This window comes from Episyrphus balteatus, chromosome 2, assembly GCF_945859705.1.
Source record: "Episyrphus balteatus chromosome 2, idEpiBalt1.1, whole genome shotgun sequence".
Taxonomy (NCBI): domain Eukaryota; kingdom Metazoa; phylum Arthropoda; class Insecta; order Diptera; family Syrphidae; genus Episyrphus; species Episyrphus balteatus.
This window is the reverse complement of record NC_079135.1, coordinates 77498817-77522264: the sequence shown is the minus strand read 5'-3', so window position 1 is coordinate 77522264 and position 23448 is coordinate 77498817. Positions and strand designations below refer to the sequence as shown.

At 30.4% G+C, this 23448-nt stretch overlaps 2 protein-coding genes across 10 annotated transcripts in view; one reads left to right on the top strand and one right to left on the bottom strand.

The window, feature by feature from the left end:
* Positions 1–336: 336 nt before the first annotated feature.
* LOC129910521 (heparan-alpha-glucosaminide N-acetyltransferase) lies at positions 337–5833 on the top strand. Its single transcript, XM_055987940.1, has 10 exons — positions 337–600; positions 658–791; positions 849–970; positions 1035–1209; positions 4178–4382; positions 4449–4613; positions 4679–4800; positions 4869–5038; positions 5109–5295; positions 5432–5833. Exons 1-10 carry the CDS (start codon positions 454–456, stop codon positions 5724–5726), a joined length of 1722 nt encoding a protein of 573 aa, XP_055843915.1. The 5' UTR covers positions 337–453; the 3' UTR covers positions 5727–5833.
* A 91-nt stretch (positions 5834–5924) lies between these two features.
* LOC129910517 (XK-related protein 4-like) overlaps positions 5925–23448 on the bottom strand; it is a 141600-nt gene continuing 124076 nt past the window's right edge. Inside the window, exons 1-6 of one of the 9 annotated variants that reach the window (XM_055987934.1) lie at positions 22259–22936; positions 22110–22187; positions 21969–22043; positions 18977–19107; positions 18740–18892; positions 11025–11166 (exon numbers count right to left, since the gene is read on the bottom strand). In XM_055987934.1, the coding sequence (XP_055843909.1) occupies positions 11147–11166; positions 18740–18892; positions 18977–19107; positions 21969–22043; positions 22110–22187; positions 22259–22557 (756 nt within the window). In that variant the 5' untranslated portion in view covers positions 22558–22936 and the 3' untranslated portion in view covers positions 11025–11146. Of the gene's footprint in view, positions 6314–7889; positions 8184–8250; positions 8360–10981; positions 11182–11225; positions 11467–15746; positions 15871–18031; positions 18642–18739; positions 18893–18976; positions 19108–21968; positions 22044–22109; positions 22188–22258; positions 22941–23448 lie in introns of those variants that run through there. The other 8 variants (XM_055987935.1, XM_055987929.1, XM_055987928.1 and 5 more) reach the window with 8 other exon arrangements.

Below are 23448 nucleotides of genomic sequence, written 5' to 3'. Positions count from 1 at the left end.
AAATAATTTGCAATTAAAATTAAAGAGCTTTAATCTCATTAAAGTTTAAAGCAAGTACCAACTATCAAACCAGTCTTGCGTTCTGTTATATTAATTATTTCATCAATCTGAAATTTAACTGCAAATTAAAACAAAAAATATTAACTGCATTCTAAAACAACAATCCTACCAATTTGTATTAAATAAATATAAATCACTTATAATAATAACAAACTTGCAACCACCATAAATCAGTTATATTGAATGCTATCGGGCAGCTTGACCCACTTGAAACAAGATAAAGCTGTTAAAGCTCATTAAGTTGGCTGTCCTAACCAGCATGTTGTTTTCAGTTTCAATTTCAGTAGCTTGTGTGACAAAATAAACATAACAAGTAGATATCGTCGTAGTATCAGGGCGTTAAATTGTTTGTTTTGCATTGAAAAAAAGTTTAGTTTTTTTCTTTTAGACAAGATGTCTAGTTGGATAGAATACACTGAGCCAATATGGCGCAATTTAAATATGAGACAATTAAAAGTGGACGAGGCCTATTTTTCAATCAATTCAACATTAAATGCCGGCAAGGCATTCCTTTACACTCTTTCTGATGAATGTTATGAAGTAAGATTAATAAATTGTTTTGTACAAATTATAATTTAAGATTACTTGTCTTCACAGTGTCCGTATGCAAAAGTGAAAGTTATTTCTTCAAATCCAAATCATACAAATGAAGTATTGAAGCTAAACGTGGCTCACCCACTGAGCTTTAAAATATTCGAAAAAGATGTAGGAAGATATGCTCCAGATAACGTGTAAGATAAATTTATATCGATTTACTCTCCAAAATTAATACCAGTTATCTTTTACAGGTCAGCCCTGTGTACGTTACAAGAACGAATTCTGAATGAATTTGGTGTTTACAACTTTTCGATTCACTCGAATGGTTCCTGTGAGATAATAACCGACAAGGCGGGTGTGAACATAAATTTGTGTGAGCAATATAACCAACTTAGTGCATGGATTCAGATTTTTAAAGAATCAATTTTTATTTACAGCTTTATTATCTGTTGTTTTGTTGAGCATTATATTGTTTATTATATTCAAATTGACAATCTTTGCTACGAAAAGATTTCAGTCAAACTCTGATGGGCAAATTAATGCAGAAGAAGAAGCCAGCAATGACAAAACGGTTCAGAAAAAGAGAATGAGAAGTTTGGACGCATTTAGAGGGTGAGTCTGAGTATCATGATCTTTGTAAGTTAATTGGAACAGAAATGATTTTATTAAGCCTTATTGTGAGTTTCACGAGGAATGTTTTCTATCCGAAATATTTTTGTTCGCCCGGAATTTTAAAAGGTATCGCAAGTTTCACTCGAGGGGAATTTACATTTTCATATATTACCTGTTGAAAATACCCAGAGATGTCCGAGCGTGAAAAACTTTTCGCCCGGAACTCACAATAGGGGAAAAGTGAAATTCAATTTTTCCGGGTGGAAACTGTTCACGTGAAACTCACAATAGGCTGATTATGATATGTTTTGAAATATATTGTTGTATAAAAGGAAAATAATGAAAGCAGATTTTCAGTTAAGAAATGGATACTATTTGCCTAATTTAAACTTACCATATCATCATCATAAGAATAGTAAAAGGTTAACTCATCATTATTCTAATGAATTTTGTAGGTGCTCTCTTTTGGGCTTTTCACTTTTATTCAAATTTTGTTAAAATTGCCCATAAAATACAATGTGTATAGTAGACATAAATTATTTAAAAAAATAAATTGTTTACAAATTGTATTTAAATTTTTATTATTAAATACCTAACTTGTAATGGCAGCAGGGTTGTAAAAATGTGAATAGAAAAATGTATTTCAAATTAAAAAAATAGTTACTGAAAATAAAGAAAATTACATGAAAATAAAATTTTTATTGCAAACAAAAATATTTTCCATTAAAACAAAAATTCAATACAAAATATGGGCAGTAAATAATTTTGTCCATAACAATTTATCGAATGAAGATCAAATAGTAAAAATTTAAGAAATTCGAAAAATATCAAAAAAATGTTTTATGCACACATTTTGCATATAATGTTTCTTTTATACAATTTGTTTTAATTGCATTAATATTTTTTGTAATGCAAAAAATGTTCGGTTTGAAGTTTTTAATTGCAATAAATATGTTTTTTATTGTTAATGGGAAAAAAAATGATAAAGAGACACGATTTGAACTTAGCACATAAAAAACCTTAAGTAAAGTATATAATTTGGTTTCTGTAACAAAAACCTTGTTGACCAGTGCGATTAATGCAACAGCTGCAGCCTTTTTTATTGAAATGTTTTAGAATTTAGGCCAAGAGCCATCAACTTCTAAAGTTAGCTGAATTAAGACAGAAAGTAAATCTTTGGTAGTGTTTTTTCCACCTAAGACCTAAAATTGTGAAACTTTGCTTGCATATTTATTTTCTTCAAATTGTTTATGTCGTTTTCTATTGACTTTTGAGATTTTTGTGTAAAATTCTCAGATTTTCCACTGCAAATAGAATATGAAATCTAGTTTTGTATTTGTGTGCGAAATCTGTGCGTATAAAAAAAATAAAACAACAACAAATGTTAAGACAAATGTCAAACAGAGGAGTGTGTGTGAAAGTGCGTGTGTTTGTATGCGTGAATCTTGATAAAAATCCAGAATCAGATTCTTGAATCTCAGATTCATTTTTTTGTCATTTTTTTGAATCTCAGGACGCAAATAGATCTAACGCTTTTTGATCTAACCATTTGATATAAGTTAGCGCCTGATTATCCCGATAGCAACCAAAAGCACGTTTTTTTCTTGATTTTTCCATAAATTGCAAAAACAAAAAATATTTTTTTTTAAAAACCCACTAGATTTTTGTATGAAATTTATTGAAGATTTCAAAACACTCCTTTTCTTGTGCAATCAGCGGATGCTGATTTATTGATCTAAAGCCAAAAAGATCCTTTCCCGTTCTAAAATCGATATCTCAGCGTCGAAATCAAACTTTAAAAAAGAAAATTTAAGCTGGATAAACAAGTTATCCGATCCATATTGGGGTTAAGCTGGAAATATTTTTTCCAAGTTTTTAGACCAAAAAAAAAAAAATAAAAAATTTCCAATTTTCTTTTTTTTTGGATTTAATAGGATTGAGCCGAACATGTAGCTTGAAAAAAAATCATTATGATTTCTCAAAACTAGAAACTTTGAGCTTTATCTTGTTTAAAATTTTGGAATTTTTCTTTTAATCCGTTAATTTTTTCCGCTAGTGTCTTTAATTAAATAAAACTTTTTTATAAATATGGCCGTTTTCAAGCCGTTTCAATTTAAGCGGATTTTGCTTAAATTACTTTTTTCTTGCTCATAACGTCATAACTCTGAAAATATCATTTAAAACTATACATCCGTTTTTGAAAAACAAACACTAATAAACGTGGGTGAACAAAAAAATTAATTGTTTTTTCCTCCAAAATTTAACACAACAAAATAACCTCAATCAAGAAGACCGAACAAGTGTGCCCCTGTCATGTTTATATAATATAAGGAGCCTATTTCAGAGCTTAATACACTGTTTACATCAGCTACATCAATGACTTTAAACATTAATTGCGGAGGCCTGTTGGACTTCACGAAGCATTTTTTGAACATTTACACTATTTAAACCATATAAGAAATATTTCCCGAATTTCAATCGGACTGAACTATTGGCTTTTGAGGTTGCTGATGTAGCTGATGTAGTTGATGTAGTAGCTCTAAAACAGGGCCCTGATGACAAACAATCGAATTTGTAGCGATTATAAGTAAATACCCGTTTTTACCCTCGTTTTGGTAAATACCCGGTATATACCCAGGGTATAAACCCACAAATGGTATATACCGGGTATTTGCCCATCACTAGTCGGGCCCTTAACTTCAATTTTACGTCAAGATCGCTAAAATTTAGGACAAATAAAGACTCCGAAAGAAGTATAATGGTATTCCTCTAGTGTACTTATAGTTGGCTATTTTTTGAGTTCAAATGAACATTGAAAGTCGACGAAGATTATAGAAAAATATTTAATGCACTAATTTTGCATTAATTTTATTTTATTTTTATGCAAAAATTTCTCATGTGCATTGAAAAGTGTTATCATTATTTTTTTTTTCTGTCACACTGAATTATTCTTTTTTATAATTCACAGTTTGGTGATGGTTCTGATGATTTTCGTCAATAGCGGAGGAGGTGGTTATTGGTGGATAGAACATGCACCATGGAATGGCTTACATCTGGCTGATATTGTCTTTCCATGTTTTTTGTGGATAATGGGTGTGTGTATTCCTTTCTCAATAAAATCTCAACTTTCTAGAGGCTCAACTAAATTATCAATATGCAAAAAAATATTTTGGGCAAGTAGAAAAACATTCCCTTCTTTTAACGTACGTACATAAAACTTATTTTTGTATCTACTTTAGAGATCCGTAAAAATGTTTCTTATTGGTGTATGCCTTAATTCCATAAACGGTCCTCAACTGGAAGATTTAAGAATTATGGGTGTTTTACAAAGATTCGGTATATCATTTCTTGTAGTCGGAGTTCTTCATACAATATTCTCTAAAACAGAATATGTGATGCCTCAAGTAAGTTTATAATAATAAGAAAGATGATATACATAAATACCTTACCTTACCTTACTCTTGTTTAGTCTGGATGCAGAAGATCGATATTTGACCTTATATTGCTGAAAGAGCAACTGATTTGTATGGTTTCGTTGATTGTTATTAGCTTAGGAATAACATTTGGACTATGTGCTCCAGGTTGTCCAAGGTAATTGATTTGGATAAATTTGCAAAAACGAAACACTTAACTTTATTTTCTGTTTCATTGTATTTAAGAGGTTACGTTGGACCCGGAGGCAAGTATATGAATGCTGAAAATCCAAATTGTATTGGTGGAATAGTTGGATTTATTGATCTTAAAATTCTTGGAGAAACTCATATATATCAGCATCCAACAGCAAAATATTTGTATGATTCTAAGGCATTCGACCCCGAAGGCTTGTTTGGTATGATACTTAATAATTATGCTTTTTATAAAGAAAATTATAATGATTAACCTTTTCTTTTTGTACATAGGTTGTCTTCTAACTATTGTTCAAGTATACTTTGGTGTCATCTGCGGTACAATTTTAACAACACATATCGAATGGACTGCAAGAGTAAAGCGCTGGATGTCGTGGAGTGTTGTTTTAGGAATTTTAGGAGGAATTTTGTGCTTATTTTCAATAGAAGTTGGTTGGATCCCTATCAACAAGAACTTATGGTAACTTTACTAATCAACTCTTCTAATATAACTTCGTCATTTTATGATAGAGCTTTTCTAATGCCTACTCTTAAATTATAATAAAAAAAACTTACCTTGAATTTAATTTATAACTAATATTCTTTTTCATTCATAGGTCTCTTTCCTTTGTTTTTGTTACTTCATCTCTTGCATTTTTCCTGTTAACAATTATGTACTACATAATCGATGTTCGAGAAAGTTGGACGGGTTACCCATTTGCCGAATGTGGATTGAATGCAATTATTTTGTATGTTGGTCATACGGTGTTTCACAAAATGCTACCATGGCACTGGACAATAGGTCCCATGAACACTCACTTCATGTTGCTATTGAAATGCCTATGGAATACAACACTTTGGATTGGAATAGCACTTTACCTAAATGGAATCAAATATTATTACACTCTCTGAACAAAAAATTAAAAATTGTTAAAAAAAACTTTACTATTATTCTTTGTATATAAAATAAGTTTATTTTATTTTTTAATTAAATATGTTTCATGTATAATTAAATATGCGAACGCATAATATTTGCGTCAATTTTTTAGTTTTGCAAAAAAAATGTTTACATATTTTTAAGAAATATATAAAAGTTTAGAATCTTAGTTTGGCATATATTTAGGAGATTTCTTGTAAATGAGATGTTCAGTTTTGTTTTTTTCTTTTGTATCATTTATAGTTGCCATGGAAATTTAGATTTAAATCTTTTTTGTAAAAAAAAGTATATATATTTTATGAATATGTGTTATTGTATTGTGCGTTTTTTTGTAAATTTCTTATGATATTGTGCATTCACAACACATAAGAGTGTAATACAAGCATTTTACAATTTTTTCGTCTTCTTCCTCTTTTGCGCCATTATTTTTTGAATTTTTATTTTTTTTATTCTTTCGTTTTTTGTTATTGTTGTGTGAATTGCTGTAAACACCATCTGTTATGTCTGAGTCCGAGTATTGTAGTTTACTCTCGCTAACACTTTCGATTGAATTGATGTCAACCTAGAAATATATTTAAGATAAATTGTATTGTTTAATTGTTTTATTTACATAATTCAATGTTGAATAAATTACTGTAGGTATAGATATCTTTTATTAAAACAATAACATTAAAATCTTTTATAAAAACAAACACATTATTTTTTTTTTTAGTTTCATCAACGCACGCTTACTTTGGATGAGTGGTATAACTTTAACACCTTTTTTGATTAAAAAATTGGCCACCCTGAAATTTTGGCCAAAATTGGCCACCCTGAAATTTGTTGGTGTTCATTATTTATTATATACTTAGAGTCCCCGCACACTACAGACTTTCTATCAGCCGATAGTTTAGTCGGGTTGGGCTCCTAGTATGCGCACAGGCAGGCAACTAAATAGTCGGCTAGGTAAGAAATATTTCAGTTTGAAGGCAATTGTGTAGCAAAACAAACTATTTTTCGATCAAACAAACTTTTTGATCGGCCGATACTTGTAGTGTGCGCACATTCATACATTTATACTGATTAAGAGACCGACTAAACTGTCGGCCGATAGAAAGTTAGTAGTGTGCGGGGGCTCTTGTTTTTAATCAGCTATAACTTTTCTTAGAACAAATTTAGACCTATTGCGTATCTAAGCATTCAAAATTGGCCAAGTCACGGGCACTTTTCGAAGGGAAGTATGAAACACTACGGTCGGTTGACTTACTTCCTTTGGATTATCTCGAAACTACATTTTTTGACCTGGTACCTCCGAGATCTCAGAAACTACTCATCCGATTGCTTTCAAATTTACTGAATATCCTTGAATATAATATCTACAATGTAGCGTAGGACCTTTTTGATAACTAACAAAACTTATTTGTTTTTATTAATGTTTTTGCTTGAAAAATGTTTATATAAAATGATAATTTTTCAAATGGTCCAAAAAAAATCGGCTACGCTACATTGCAGTCACACTACTTAAGAGTTACTTGATTTTGTATTTTTTTTTTGTTGTTTGGATGTACCGCGCGTGTCGTGTGTAGGCCCTCCGCGGCGACCATTGTATCAATATTTTTAAACAAAATTTTACCATGTTAATCTTGAAATCCTTTTTGATATTGAGTTAAAAAAATAAAAATAAAAATAAAAACAAAAAAGTGCCAGGGTGGCCAGACCCCTAAACTAAAGCTAACTAAATTTCATTAAAGAACGCACTTTTGTTCAGTTAAACTAATTTTCAATAGAAAAATAAATTTTTATCAGAAAAAATAATTTAAACCATTTGCAATCGATTGGCATTATTTTCATGTTTCAAATATTTTTATAACATTTATGAATTTATCGAAATGAAAATTGCTATAACTGGCCCCTAAAACAAAATATCAGTTTAAAACTGTGAAGGGTTAACCAAATTTGGTCTGCAACAGCACGATTTCGCAGAGCAAATTGAACTTTTGTGATAATCACCGATTACAAATAACAATAAAAATGCTCCCCGATAGTTGCGAATAAAAATAGATATGGTTACCTTCGGTCAGAGTAAGCACGTTCTTACTACATTCATATAGAAATTACAAACTATTACAATTATCTAAAGATACATAATATGTACATACCTCTGGATGGTAGTTATTATACGACCTCCTTTTATTTATACTCGAATGTTTTTTATGTGGACTGTGTTCACTTGCAACATCACTGTGATGATCTTCGCAACTTGGTGGGGATGGTAAATCATCTTCGAGATCTTCATCGATTTTCTTTAAATTGTGATTCGAGGTTGAATCACTAATAAGATCACTTGCGGAAACATGATTGTTATTTCCATTGTGTTTTTCACCATCTCTTGGTGGCGATGGCAGTTGATAATTGTTGTCGTCAATTTTTGCCAATACACTGAATTTGTTTTCCTGTAAAATAAAATGCACTCAATCATATTTCTATTTTTTTTATGAATAAATAAAAATCAATGTATACAGTTAACACAGGCATTTCGTCGGTTGTAGAAGCAATATTTGGCGCTGCAACAGCACATGTAACTGGCATTAATCCAGATATTGATGGACTATCTAATGCTTCAGCTTCCCTAAAAATGAAAAAAAAAAGAATTAATTTAAATTTATTTGTCTTTTTAATTAATAATCAAGTATTTGTCTATCCAAATTAACATACACCACACCTTAATGACAATTATGTGTGTTGCGGGTCGAATTCTAACTAAATAAACGATAACTGAAAAATAATGACCATGGTGGTTATGAAAACGAGATGATAGCATGTTGTAGGTACTGCGTTGTGTGGAAAAAAAAGCTGCACACATAAACACTCAATGATCGATTAATCATGCTTCTTGTGAATACTAATTAGAAAAACACTTCGATATTATTGTTGTACTTAAACTATAATCGTTCACTTATGCAGACGAGAGTTGGAAAAGTTTGCATTGGAATTTACTCTTACTATGCCAAACAATCGTTGAAACGAGTCACGATATTTGAGGGCATGAGGCTTTTTCGTGAAATTTGAAACCGGCTTAGTTTCTTTGGTTATTTTTTTTATTTCCTTACCAATTTTTATACTATATTTTAGATGACAAAAAAATACACAACCTATTTTGGACTTCAATAAGGTTTTACGAGTTAACTTTTACTATAACTGATTTGTTTGTACTCACACTCACTATAGAATTGACACACATCACACATTATATCAAACAAAATAAGACTCAGGGAAAAAATGAAGGCTAAAAGAGAGATTGGAATTATCTTATTACAACACTTAAAGATTTATTGAATTGATTGAGATGCGCTTGAAAAAAGTTTTAAAGAACACGTTCATTGTTTGCAAACATCACGTATTCATAAAACATTACTTAATCTCACATCCGTTGGAAGATTGATGTAACGTTATTATTTGTAATGACTTATGATGTTCTTTTTCGAGGTATATTAGTATGCATTCGTAAAAAAATCGAAGTTGAGAGAATAAAACATAAAATAAGGATGATAGAGAATGGGATAAGAGTGGGTCCAGCAAGTCGTCTGTTTGTCTGTTTTTATAAGTAGCTTATGCCTGAACGGATTGGCCAATTAACTTAACATAAGTATGTAGCGTTTTTTTGAGCTTATCCCGAAAGGGTTTTGGAGTCAAGTTTTTATGCTGCTAGACTATCGATTTAAGGCCATAACTGATACGGAGTCCTAACTAATCCTCCTTACCAATTTGACAGTACTAGAGGGGTATGTGCTAGACACTTGGTTTAGATTTGAATAATAACGAATAATAAAATAACCACATACTTGCTGATTTTTAGGAGCTAGCTAGTATCGAGTCCGAACTAGTAATCGGTGTTAAATTAACAGTACGCAAGCTAAGCACTTGGAAGAAGAAATGAATGTATACCGATTTGAGTACTAACTTAATGAATAGTTACGGTGTTCATAAAAACTATGTAGTTATTTTTGAAAAACAGGCAAAATACAATTTTCGATATTTGTTGTATCATTGAAAAAGAATTGACCTTATCGATTTTTTAATATTTTTTTAATTGCAATTATTTCTTCTATTCAAAATTTCAAATAAATTCTTATACCGATTTTCAAAAATTTGATTTTTCAGAAAAAAAAAATATTTTTTTAAATTTGGAATTTTACTGCTACAAAAATTTTTTTTTTAAATCAAAAATGAAGAAAATGGTTTTGAGATAGATATCATTAAAAGAACAAAATATCATTGATAATACACATATACAAAATTTAATCGTTACAGCCGTTTTTGAGAAAGTTAGTTTTTTTCAGAATTCGAATTTCACCTCAAGGCCATCGCACAAAATTCATAACTACCAAATTTGATAATAATCGCTCCAGTAGTTTAGGCTATGGTTCATAGTATAGTGAAGAAATCGACAGACAGGCAGGAAGAATTAAGATACCCACTTCTTTGCATTCTCTATCATAGTAATTTCATGCCGGATTTTTATCTCTATTTCATTCTTTCTTACGAATCCTAAACTTGACCTATATGTAGTAACATATATATCGAAAGTAAAAATATAACTATATAAAAACTAATACAGATATGTACTATACAATAATAGACGTGCAGTTGAACCAAACCTAAGGGTGAAGATCTAACCTAAACAATAAAGGTTATTTATTAAAATTTACGAAGATTTTTTGTGTATGAAATTAATACATGAATTTAATGAAATGTTCTTCTGATTAGAATACATACAAACACTACAATCAAATTTTCATAGTTTAAGGTACGATTATTCGCAGGCAGGTTTTGACGATCTGTAACTCTAGAAAAACGTTCACATTTTTTTCATTCCTCAAATGGAATAAATCTTTTTTAAAAAGTGGGAGGAATGAGGACAGACACTGGGAACAATAACATGCCTTCTATCCCGTTTACCATTTTTGTGAAATTTTGTCGTATTCTGAATTTTAGTATTCTGAAGGTTTCGTATATGAAATTGTTGATACGTTAATAATTTTATAAGTAATTGTTAAAATGTTTAATAAATTAGTTACAAAACCCTGTTAATATGTGCATCATGAAAAATATGTCTGTGTGCTCTTGTATTAATTTTTCAAAGTGATCAAAGCTTTGTTTTCCATAGGCAATGAATTACACCAATAATCTGTGTTCTTCCAATTAATGTTGCTGGTACAAAGTTGTAGAATAGATAAATTAAAAAACTTACAATAAATTTTTGTGATTCTTGCTGCCTCCAAGAGACCATGGTTCGTTATTTTTATGACCGGGACTGTATTCAATTCGTTTATTTGTTACATTTAATCGTCCTTTTGGATGAGATTTCTTTCTTCCTGGTATCCAGAGGTACCGTAGTCCACTTGTTTTGCTGTTGTTACGAGACATTTGTAGGTACTAAATTATAAATTTCTATGATTGCGTAAGAACATTAATTTTTAAATTGAAATTAATACTGTTATTCTTTTTTCTAATTGATGTTCTCAAATATCGTACTGGTTTTATAATGGCTCTTGGATTATTCTACTAGGATCAATTTAAGCGTATTTATTTTAAAAGGATTTAGTTATGTTTTGTTTTTTGTTCATGTTTTTTTAATCATGAAAAAGGAGCAATTTGCCCCTCCGAAGTACATTCCGGCACAGAAGGAACCACTTCCGTCATCAAAGAATGACTCGACCGTTAGCGGTTAAGAATCTTTAATCAATGAAGAAATATTCATGATGATATTTTTGGTTCTACGAAAATAACTTGTATTACTGCTTTTTAAATTGTATAATTTATTAAGGACGAGAACGCAAATATTACAAACAAACATAATCTCACAAGAAATATTAATGCAAGAACTTAATCAGAACCTATAAATCAGACGTTCGATGAAACAAGCAGAGTGTCCATTTCTTTCGATGATATGGATAACTTGAATCAATTTGTATCCCCAATGAATCAATTAAATCGGAATAAGTCAAAAGAGATGAGTGGTCAGACTTAATTTGGACTTAATTTGAGTAGCCTAATTTTGCACCTGAACAAAGCTTTGGGGGTCCTTCAAATACATCTTTTAATGTTTATATGTACATGTTAAGTTATATTACCTAATATTTTTACAAATTTCCGTTTATATCAGTAATTTTAATATGTACAACCACAAAATGTTTTGAATGCTAATCATAATACGTATAATGTGCTACACACTGTTATTACTATTATTATTTACAAAATCATATTAAATCGTGCACTCTTAATGTATGCTTATTGATCTTTTCGTCATAAAAAAATTCATCTTGACATGAATAAAAGTGTGAATTATATTAAAACATGTTATGAGGTTTGTATTACGGTTATTACTAGATCAGATGCAATTTATTTTTATTTTCAAATGATTGTTGTCATAGTAAACTTTTGAATCATTTCTAAAGAACACATTTTATGTGTTAAAGTTGTTTAGTTTAACCGTTCAGATAGATAAGAAAACAGTATCATGATTTGAGTAAACAAAGTCACATATGCAATTTTTTAATAATATATGGACCTAATTGTTTATACGGTTTATTTACATTGTTAAGAAAAAAAAAACATGACAAGTTTTTCTTTTATACGCGTATGTCTATGTGTAGATTGGATAAGAAAAAACAAATTAGTGTAGTTGTAATACATTTTTTAAAAACACGTTTGTTTATTTAAATATTTCAATAGAATAATGGAAGCAGAACTTTGTTGTGTATTTTTATTATTTAAATAGATTTCAGTTATAAATAGTGTAAAGTTCGTTTTTGATCTTTAAGTTTCTATTATTGAAAAATACAAAAACATGAAGAAAAAACTGCCGAAAAAAATAACTTATATTTTATCGTATTTAAAGATTATTTTTATTGATCCCACATGGCAAAATGCTGGGTTAAATTGAGTTTTGAAATGTTACTACATATATAGTCTAGGAGCTGACAGCAGATTTCTTCCTTGAGAGGTAACAAATGCATTTTTCCCAATAGTAAAATTCACAGAATGTGGCTGCTTTTCTTAAATATAGTTACAGAAAAGCGAAAAAAAAAAAACAAAAAAATTATTCCAGGAATTTTAATTCAGATTAGGATTGATACTAAAAACGTGCAAATCATTTTTGAAAAAAAATGTAAGCAGAAAATGAGTTATGTGAAAATTTAGGATCAATAGCATAGATAAGAGGGGAAAGCGGTTGGATCGTCCACCGCTAGAGATGGCAGAAATGGGTTGGGGGATCGATAAAATTGGGTGGGGTTGAAAAAACGTATTTCTTGCCAAAGAACCTCTCTTATCTAACAACGTTTTATGAACAATTTACAAATCTAATATTTTTTTTTAGTTGAATTTTGATAAAATTTTGTGAAAATTACGTTTTTATATTTTAGGTAAGCTTGAATTAAAAAAATTTTATTGTTTTTGCATTCTTTAATTTTTTCAAAAATATTTCTTGATTTTTCAAAAAAAAAAAAATATATATATAGGGGAAGTGGGGGCAAGACCGCCCCATAAGTGTTTAAAAGTCTTAAAAACCAATAAAAAATCTTTTAATTAAAATAAAGTGTTTATTCATTAATTTTTATGTTTAATTCATTAAAAAAAAATAAAAAAATACTGAACAAAAGATAATAAGTTTTGAAAAAACATCTAACAAAAAACGGTCTTGCCCCCATGTGGGGCCCTATCAACATCTGTTGACAATAAAACCGTTTTTATCTTAAAATTTGGAATCTTTTTGCAATAATCACAAACGTATGCTATTTTTGCATTGGTTCCCAACTTTTATTAAAAAAAAAGAAAAGTTAAGATTTTTAAATATTTCATTTAAAAAAGTACAAATTTGTTTTCGTGCGAAACATGACGAATTGATGAAAAATCACAAAATTTACTATAACTTTTTGGGAATTCAACCAAACTTGCTCATACTCGCAGACATAATCGATCTTACCAGAAGCCATTTATTTTATATTACAAGTGCTAAGAATTAAATTATTTTTCATACAACATAATACAAAAACGGTCTTGCCCCCATAGGCGGTCCTGCCTCCACTTCCTCTACAAAAGTTTTTTTTTTATCCAGAACAATTTTTTTAAAATTTGTTATTCATCGTTCAACGTTTAAGGTAAACTAAAGATTGATTCAAAAATTCAAATAAAAAATACGATTTATTGCAGGTATATCAAGATTAAAAAATTATGCTTTATTTTTATCTTATCTTTATTCTTATCTATAGAATACTTAGAATAAAAATCTTAAAAAAAATAGAACTGTAGATGGATAGGCTCACAAATCAGTATTTTCTGAATGCAAACAAAAATTGAACCTGTTTCCCGGAATTTCGTGGACTTTTACCAAACAGAGGTTGCTTTTTTGTTAAGTTGTAAAAAAAAAATTAATTAATAATTATTTCTTGAAGCCTATCAATCATTTGATTCAAAATTGTTGTTTTTTTTAATATCGCTCTATTTTTACACAACGTTGGGAAAGAAATAATATTTTCATTTGCAAAATATTGATCTGTAAGTCTGTTCACCTAAAATTCGAATTAAAAAGCTTTAGTTGTGTTTACTGCTTTTGTAACTTCTATCCAAGCGAAGACACAAAAAGACTTGTTTTTTTTTTCGTTTATGGTCAACCCTGGTTTAAAGTTTTCGATGCACGATCAACGCCAATGGATTACCAAAAGTAAATCGTTTCGCTCTAATCGGCATTTTTTATAAATTAGCTCACTGAAGATGTTTTTTCTACCAACACACAACTTCTATAATTCAAGAGATAATTCTGTGACAAACCACATCAAAAAGCTTTGCATGTAGATGTCCTCGAAAATAATTTTATCACATTTAACCTCATTACAGGGTCTTGATCTTGATTGAATCTTGTGTGTGAAATAGATACTCTTGTTTAGGATTTTCCATTTAAATTTACAGATTGATAAATAATGCACAAGTTAATGGATTTAAAATATACCATAATAACTGCACACAAGTAGGTACTTCTACCTAGTCGTTTTGACCACACATAAAGCAAAAGCGCGAGCGCGATAAGAGTTTAAATTACATAAATAGTATATATGCAAACAAATTGATTTGTATCATTTTTTTTTGTGCTGATCTTTTTTTTTCATTCAGTGGAGATGTCGCAATGAAATATAAACAAAAAAATGATTATTGAGCTTGCTTATGTTTTATTCGGCCGGCACTTTATACATATTTGAAAGTTGTATGTACATATTTAGGTCTTTAACATGCTAAATATGAACGTGTTTGTCCTTAATTTGCTGACCTAGACACAAACGTAGGTTAGCGAATAAATAATTTATTTATTGCGAATATAAATTGCATTTATAAAAAAGAAAGTATGTACATACACTGATCAAACTTTTATAATTTGATTTGGCTTGAAATAAGTCTTTGTCACACAGCAGGTACTATTTTCAAACAAAAAAAAAAGATGATTTTTACTTAAAGCAACTTAAATGGGTATCATTTTAAGACGACCAAACAACCAATACCAAACATCGACTATCGAGACTTCTGCTTTGAGCCAAGAAAGAGTTTCGCACACATTATGTACACAGTTTAAAGGTTTTTTGTACTCCCCCGTCCCCCCACACCACATATACGACCAAAAACAACCAAGCAGAGATTCAGTGAAAGATGACTATCAGCTTTTTGTCGTGTCTCTGTACAGGTTTGGCTCACCATTGCAAACTGCACTGGTGGCAAACTGGCAACTATAGCAAGTTATGAACAAAAATGTACATCCTGACGAGACGACAATGCAAAATGGCTTTTTCTTCATTTAAAGCCCTGAGATAAACTTAACAAACATGTATCTTTCTATATCAAACGGGAGTTAAATAAATTAACCTTGAACTAAGCTTAAAATATTTATTATTATTGTCTGCTAGTAACTATAACTGTAGGTTGATGCAATATAAATAACAAATTAATGGGAAGAGACATAGACATACCTTCTGGAATTATGTAGGTGGTCAGAACAGAATATAGGTAGATCAATTCACAAGTTGCAAATATGGAAAACTTGGAATATTATATTTAATGTTAAATATATCAAAGTTCAAGTAAAATGTTTTGTTTTAAAGTATGAGAAAAAACTATTCGGAGGTGTACTTGGATTTGTTTTTTTTTTTTTTTTTTTCTTGTTTTGTGTGTAATACTGGAAGCCAAGTTTAGGGTTTTATAATTTACGAGACAACATTCCGTAGAGATTCCGAACGAGACGACTCAAGAGAACTAGTTTGGGGTTTGAGATTCCATTTTTTACAAACGTTCATGTTTGTGTAAAGAAAATGGAACCAATAAGAAATGTCAAATGTGTTTATATGATTTGCGCATGTGTTTGTGTGTTTTCTTTTGACGTTTTGCTTTGATTGTTGTTCGTAAAAATGGAGTTTTTGTTAGAGATGGGAGTTTTATTAGTTGAGATTGTGTTATCGATAACAGAGAAGGTAAATCGATTAGTGATGCCATGTAAATTAATGACAATCACTGCAATGGTAAACTACAGTTAAAACTTTAAATACGCAAAATTAAATGCATATAAATTAGTTAAATCTCAGGAAGTGGCTCTTTCCTAGCCTATTTCAAAAATGCCACATGGAATTCAAAATAATAATTTCCTTTATAGCCTGTTTTCACAACAGCCCAAATGAGATAATTTCAAACATTTTCAAATTCACATTTCAAATAAAATTTTTTTTCTATGTGATTTGACATTCGAAATGAGATAATTTGAGTAATTACCTCATTTGGGCTCTTGGGCCAGTTGTACAAACGTGGATCAGCCTTGATTCAGGAATTTAACTCGCCGATTTCGGTGGATTAGCTGTGGGTGAGCTTTGGTTCAAGCATGGATGTGGCTATTTTTAAATAGATGAACCTTGAACCAGTCCTAAACCTCAGCTTAAAGCCTGGACCACCTGAGATAAAATTCCCATACAAGTTATCGATAATTTGTATGGGATACGTTTTAGCTCGGATAAATTTTTTCGATAATTTGTATGGGCTTAACTACCAATTTCAAGCCTGGTACGCTGCTCGCGCTAAATTTTAGCTCCCATACAAATTATCGAAAATTTTTAGCCGAGCTAAAACGGATAATTTGTGTAGGAGCTAAAATGTTTTCCATAATTTGAATGGGAACTAACATTGAGCTCGATCTGCGCACTAGACTTTTAGGTCGAAAATCACTTTCGCTATCGTTTGGGTTGTCGCCTTTTTTTGAATTTTGAATTGGATTATCCTGAATCCGTTATGGACGGGGTTTCGTGCAGACTTATCTTTTCGACGGTTCTTCCAAAGATAAATTCTTTTTCTAGCAATGCATTAAAATAATCCATTTTTAATGCGGCAAATTGTCTGAGGGAAACTACAACTACAACGGACAAATTTTGAACCATTGTATTTTATTTTTGCAATAGAGTTAGGGTATAGCAAAAGTGTAAAGGTGTAAAAAATTGTAGTCTTTATATTTGGGTATTTTATTTTAAGAAAATGTTACACTGTTGCACTTTTTCAATGATACAAGACCATTTGCATCGAATCGTGAATACCCCTTATACCTGGTCGATTATTGAGGGTTTAACAATTTAAGCCTAGTACGCTGCTGATGCGAAACGAAATTTACAAAATTTCGTCAACGAAATCTTGAACGAAATTAAATTTGTTTTGTTTTTGCCTTAAAACTTATTTTCGGGTGTTTTTTTCTTGAATTTTTTGATTTATATTTCTATTATTTTTACTTTGCTATAATACCTGATGGTATTTTTTCGTTAGCATGTCCGCTGTTGACTTTGGAGACTTCAAAATTTTTCGTTTCGCTTCAGCAGCATACAATTTGCTTTAAAACTTTAAAGCAACTTGACAGTGTAAAAGAAAAAAAATTAATAAATAAAACAAAACCAAATTATCTAACAAAACAATACATAAATATATTATAAAATTCTTAAATATAAACAAATTTTCGAAAATGTTTAAATATAAACTTTAATAAGTACACCCAGAACTGAAATGAACATAATTGTATTATTAGTTTTCCGAATTTTCAAATAAATGCTTAACGGCAATAAAAGGCCTGTTAATAAAATTTTAACTTAAGAAAATGTTGTTGGAATTATTCAAAATGTTTGTTTGCAATCATAAGAAACTTAAAGCTTTCACGTTTGTATTGTTGGTTGAGAGAATGGTCACACTAGTCAATTTTCAATTTCGGAATGATTATTTTTTTTTCAGACTTTCAGAAAACTTAATACATACAAATACGTTCTTATTTAATTAAACTGAGGTGCATTTACATAATGAGAGGTAGTTAACTTAAATATATTCTGTAGTTACCTTAAAAAATTGTATATGTATGTATAATTATTATATATTTTCATAACTTTTCTAAAACTATTTATTTAAAGCATAATTTAATATCAATTTAGATGATCGAGCTGTGATTTTTGGATGAAATCGTGTATAATATAAAATCATACATAAAATTCCAATATAATAAAATGCTACAGAAAGTATACATAAAGGATAAAATAACATCGATGAGCGCATGCTATCCGACGAAAACAATATGAACAAAGCAACACACGCAATATTTTCTAACGAATTCAATGTATAATAAATTATATATTTATTCCTGGTCCGTCCATCTTTTGGCATAATATAAGTAAATAGATAGACAAATCCCAAGATCATGCAAAATAGAAATTTTCCCAAAGAAACTGCACAAAATTGGGGATAATCTATTAGGTAAGTTAGGACGCCAAAAAATATGCTATGCATAATGCAACCAAAGAGGGTCCACAGCGGGAAAAGACTAGCAACTAATGATAAACAAAGTATGCGTGATACTGTAATAAAATGCAAAACAAAATAATTAAGTTTTAAATTAAATAAAAAAATGGACATAAAAATGATAATACTGTCAAAATGTTATCAATTATATTACCTGAAACACAAAAATGCCAACATAATTGGAGTACAAAACCATTTGTTTCCATTTTTTGTTTATCAATTTGAGCATATCGGTTACATCGATGATAATCTGACAAGCACCAAGCCATAGTTCCAAAATATCCACAAATAACAACAGTTTGAAGGGCTGCAATAAAAAAGAAGATTATATTTAGGTTAATATGTGCATAGTGTAATTTTTTAGAATATACATGTTTTAAGCAAAACTTACTTGAAATTCTTTCTGGCAGCGACAAAACAATTGTTATTTGTAAAATTTTTTGGGGAGCTGCTTCCAAAAAACAATCGAAAATGCGTATAAATGCAACATCGCTCTCTTCGCGAATTTTAAGTTTGTAAAACCTGAAAATGTTAGTATAATTTGTGTGTTTAAAAGATTTAGCATAAGTGTGAGAGTTTACTTTGGTAGTGGGAATGAGTTTAAAATGCAAGTTTTGCAACAAAAATAAAATAAAAATATATTTTTGTTATTTATTATATCTTAGGTTTGAATGAATGTAACTGCAATAACAGGGTCATTTTTAAAATTCGGGACATAAGCCCCGAATTTTTGTTTTTTAGGACTTATGTCCCACTTTACTGGTCCATAATCAAATTCGAGAATTATTTCCCACCCTACTGAGACATTAGTGCCTAAAAAAGAGTTCGGGACTTATATCCCACTTATATTTTTCTTGCATAAATACATTGCCGCTCATCTGAATAGGTTCACATTTTAGTTCATCTTACTTTTAGCCTGTCTTGGTACTTATTGCAATGGTATACCTTTTTTATATATGTAACGAGAGAACATCTTTATGCGCTTAGTTTAGGAGAAACAAAATTTTTTTGGGGCCTACCCTTTTTCTCACACGGTAGCTGACCAAATCTATTCATAAAAACAAGCATATTTTTTGGCTCATCTGAATAGGTTCAAAAGCAAAAATGTTAGAAAATGATGGGTTGCATGGGTCAGTTGGACTCAAAATTGTGTATGTCCATAAATCTAATTGTGTATAACCTGTAAGAACGAAAACGGGTCGGGAAAAATCTTTAAGCGCGGAAAAAATGGGGAAAATAAAAGAAATCTTTAAATTAGTCCGAAACCAACGATGCATTGGGACAAAAACAAACACAAATTTAAATTTAGTAAGCAGTGATGTGCGCAATATCAAAGGGTATTGAAACAACATTAAAAGTCGAAGTTACTCAGCCACAACATTGGCCGATAGATGTGCAATGATCAGAACAGCATGACTTCGCGCTAAAAATAAAGCTGAAAATCGGTATAAAATGCAGTTTAACGACGGAAAAACGGGTAGCCAGAAGTGGTCAACATTTGAGAAGAACAAAACTTCTACTTTATACACCACGAAAAGAAACTCGCCTCCAATAGTAAAAAAAACTGTGTTAGAAATTGCAGATCGAAAGTTTTGTAGACGGAAATAGCTTCGCAATTAATGGCACTACCTTCACAGTTATGTAGACACCTTAAAATAATGCTTCTTTCTACGAAGGTCACAAAAATAGGAATTTAGAATTCAGGGCCCACTAATTCATTTTTTTTTCCTTTGAAAAATCACCGGTTGCAAATCCGACTTTCACGACAATTTTTTTTTTTTTTTTATTGGAGGCCAGTTTCTTTTCGTGGTGGGTAAATGATTTAATTTTTGAGAAATTTTGTTCTTCTCAAATGTTGACCACTTCTTTTTTTTCGGTAGTACCAACTTTAATGTAAAGTACAGCTACAAGCTATTAGAAATCTTGTTTTCCAAAAGCAAAGCTTGAAAATTGATTGGTTAGTCGGAATTGCGTCGTGGCAAATAATAAACATATAAACTGAAAGTTTAATTGAAAATTATAATAACTCTTATGAGTTCATACCAGAGTGAAGCGGAAAAAAATTTCTCACATGCGAATATCCTTGATTTGCACAACCCAAACGCGAAGAGGAAAAAAAAATGGTTGTTTTAACGCTATGTATTATTTGAAAGGTGAGCTCTTTTTACAAAAACACATTTTATAATTAAAAAAAAGTAGACAGTTTCTAACAATTTATACCTCATTTTTTTTTGTGTACGGTATCCGCTCCAATAAGGGCATTAAAATTTCTATACAAACCAGCAAAATAATTTTATTTGTTTTTTTTTTTTCATACCGTATGGTTGTTTTCAAAGCTTTTTGGAGTGGAAACCAAAAGTCGAACGCAAAAATGGATAAAACATAAATTGTTAGTAATTTTTTTGTCTCTTCTTTTTAAAATCATTTTTTGAAAATCAATTTCATTCTTCCTAAAAAAAAATAGGATGTGTACTATGCACCAAAATTCAATACCTGCAAAACCACCAAGGAATTTCTTTATTTTTTGTTTTACATTTTCTTAGCTTTTTTGGCAAGCTATATAATCTTGTTCAAAAAGGTATTCCAGATACGGGTATCCAATTATAAAAAAAATTCATAGACCAAGGAGCTGATAGCAGACTTCTTGCGCGAGAAACAAAACAAAATTGCTGGTACTACAATAAGTCTTCAATGCATCCCTGATTGTAATTTTGGGACAGAAGCCTCACTAGAACCAAATGTTTTGGTATTAAGGAACGATGAACTGTTGAAGTAGCAACTATTTTTTTTTTGGCTGCATAACCATTTAAATAGATGCACTATTTATTGCATTTTTATCGGCGGCACCGATACCTGCCGGTAGACTTACACGCTTGTATACGCTATAAATGGACCTCTTTGCAATATTAATATGAATCCTTTACCTCAAGCTCAAGGAAACTACTGTCATTCACTCTCCATTAAATTTAAAGTTGCCATTTAAAATGGGAATTCTTTAAAATTCGTATGCGATTTAACAAATTTTTAATTTTTGATGGCAACTTAAAATAGACTATCAAGGTTACATAAAAAGCAAAATAAGTTAATAAGCAGTGTTAAGCCCTTTATTTTTACATTTACATCTGCATAAACATCTGAAAATAAGGAATTATAAGCTAGCACCAGCTTGGATACAGTCATAGTTGTATCAACTAACACGAGTCGTAAAATAAATGGAAAACAACACTTGAACTTATATTGAATTATATTCAATCGCTCCACTTAAAATAAAAATAATTTTAATAATTTTGTATTATTTTTGTTATTTTTTTTTTTCTTCGTGAAAACAATAATAGTTTAAAGTATTTCTAAGTACATAGGATGATTTGCTTTAATTTACTCACTTTTTTTGGGATTCGGGGTCACTATTACACTCGGCTTTTTTACACTTTATAGCATAAAATAGAACGTTCCAATAACTGTCAACAAAAATATTACATTATTCAAATCAAAACAATGAATAAAATATCTTTGAATAAACTCACCGAAACAAAAAGGACAAAACAAGTGTGATCCAGGGCACTTTTAAGACTTCCTGATTCAAATCACGATCTTGAAGACACCTGCAACAAACATAATAGAATTTTTTAACATTCATACTATCAAATAAATAACTAAGTTTAATTTTAATTACATAGTGGCATGAATAAGAGTTGTTACAATAGTTGGAATAACAATGCTTGCACTCGTCCAAATGAAACAGTTGAAATTACCATTTTGGTAATAGTTTAAGGCCAAATTGATGTTCATTATCACAGTGATAGCTCGAGTTATGATTGAAATGCCCGTCCAAATCATATCTCGATATTGAATGGAATATTTATCGTCAAGATCCTCGTTCACAGAGGCTCCCCTGGCTCGAATTGGTATATTTTCTTGCCATTGTTTATTGCGTTTGTGTTCGTTTGATGCTATCCCAGCATCACTATCCATTTTAAATAGTTAAAGATCAGCAAAGAGATTTTATCATACTAACTAATTCAACTTTGTTTTATTGCACACATAAATTAAATTAAAGAAAAGATAAACAAATAAAAAACAGAACGAAATAAACAAAGCAAATGACACTCCTAGACTGAATAATCTGAGTCATACAAATTGGGCCAAAACATCGAACTTGTTTTGGAGATTTAAAGCTATAAAATAAATGTTCTTTCTAATTATGTTAATTTTATATTTATTTGGATATTTAAATGAAGCCCTATTCAAGAAAGGGATTAATTAATAGTTTCAGGTTATTTATTATTTTGTTTTTTTCACAGATTTCTTGTTAATTAATTTGTTTACAGTTATGTAGTTTTTTTTTTTGTTGACAGTTCTTTTATGACTTCAGTTCGAGTTCAGGTGAAAAGAGATGAGAAAAAATTGAAAACTAATGCTGTGTCTACACTGATTTTCTAGATTCGCTTTCCCGAACCAATGCGGACAATATTCAGAAGCGACACAAAATTGCATAGCAATACCGTTAAATTTGTACAGTATGTATACCTCAATATCCTCCTTCAGATCTACGTACCTTTGTACCTGTACCACTACCGTTTACCTTTTTAGTGTGTTAGCTCCCAAAATGGCTTGACCAAACCGGCAAGGTTTGCGGTATTGGTATGAGTTAAGGTTTGGCCACACCGGAGGTTATGCGATAGCGATACGGGTAGCGGTAACGATATTTGTATGAAAAGGGTACATGCGGTAGCGGTACGGGTAATTGTATGAAAAAATTCCACATCTGATGTGTCAGTTTGGAATTTTTTTCATACAAGTACCCGTACCACTACCGCATGTACCCTTTTCAAGGCTTGGCCACACCGGAGGGTATGCGGTAGC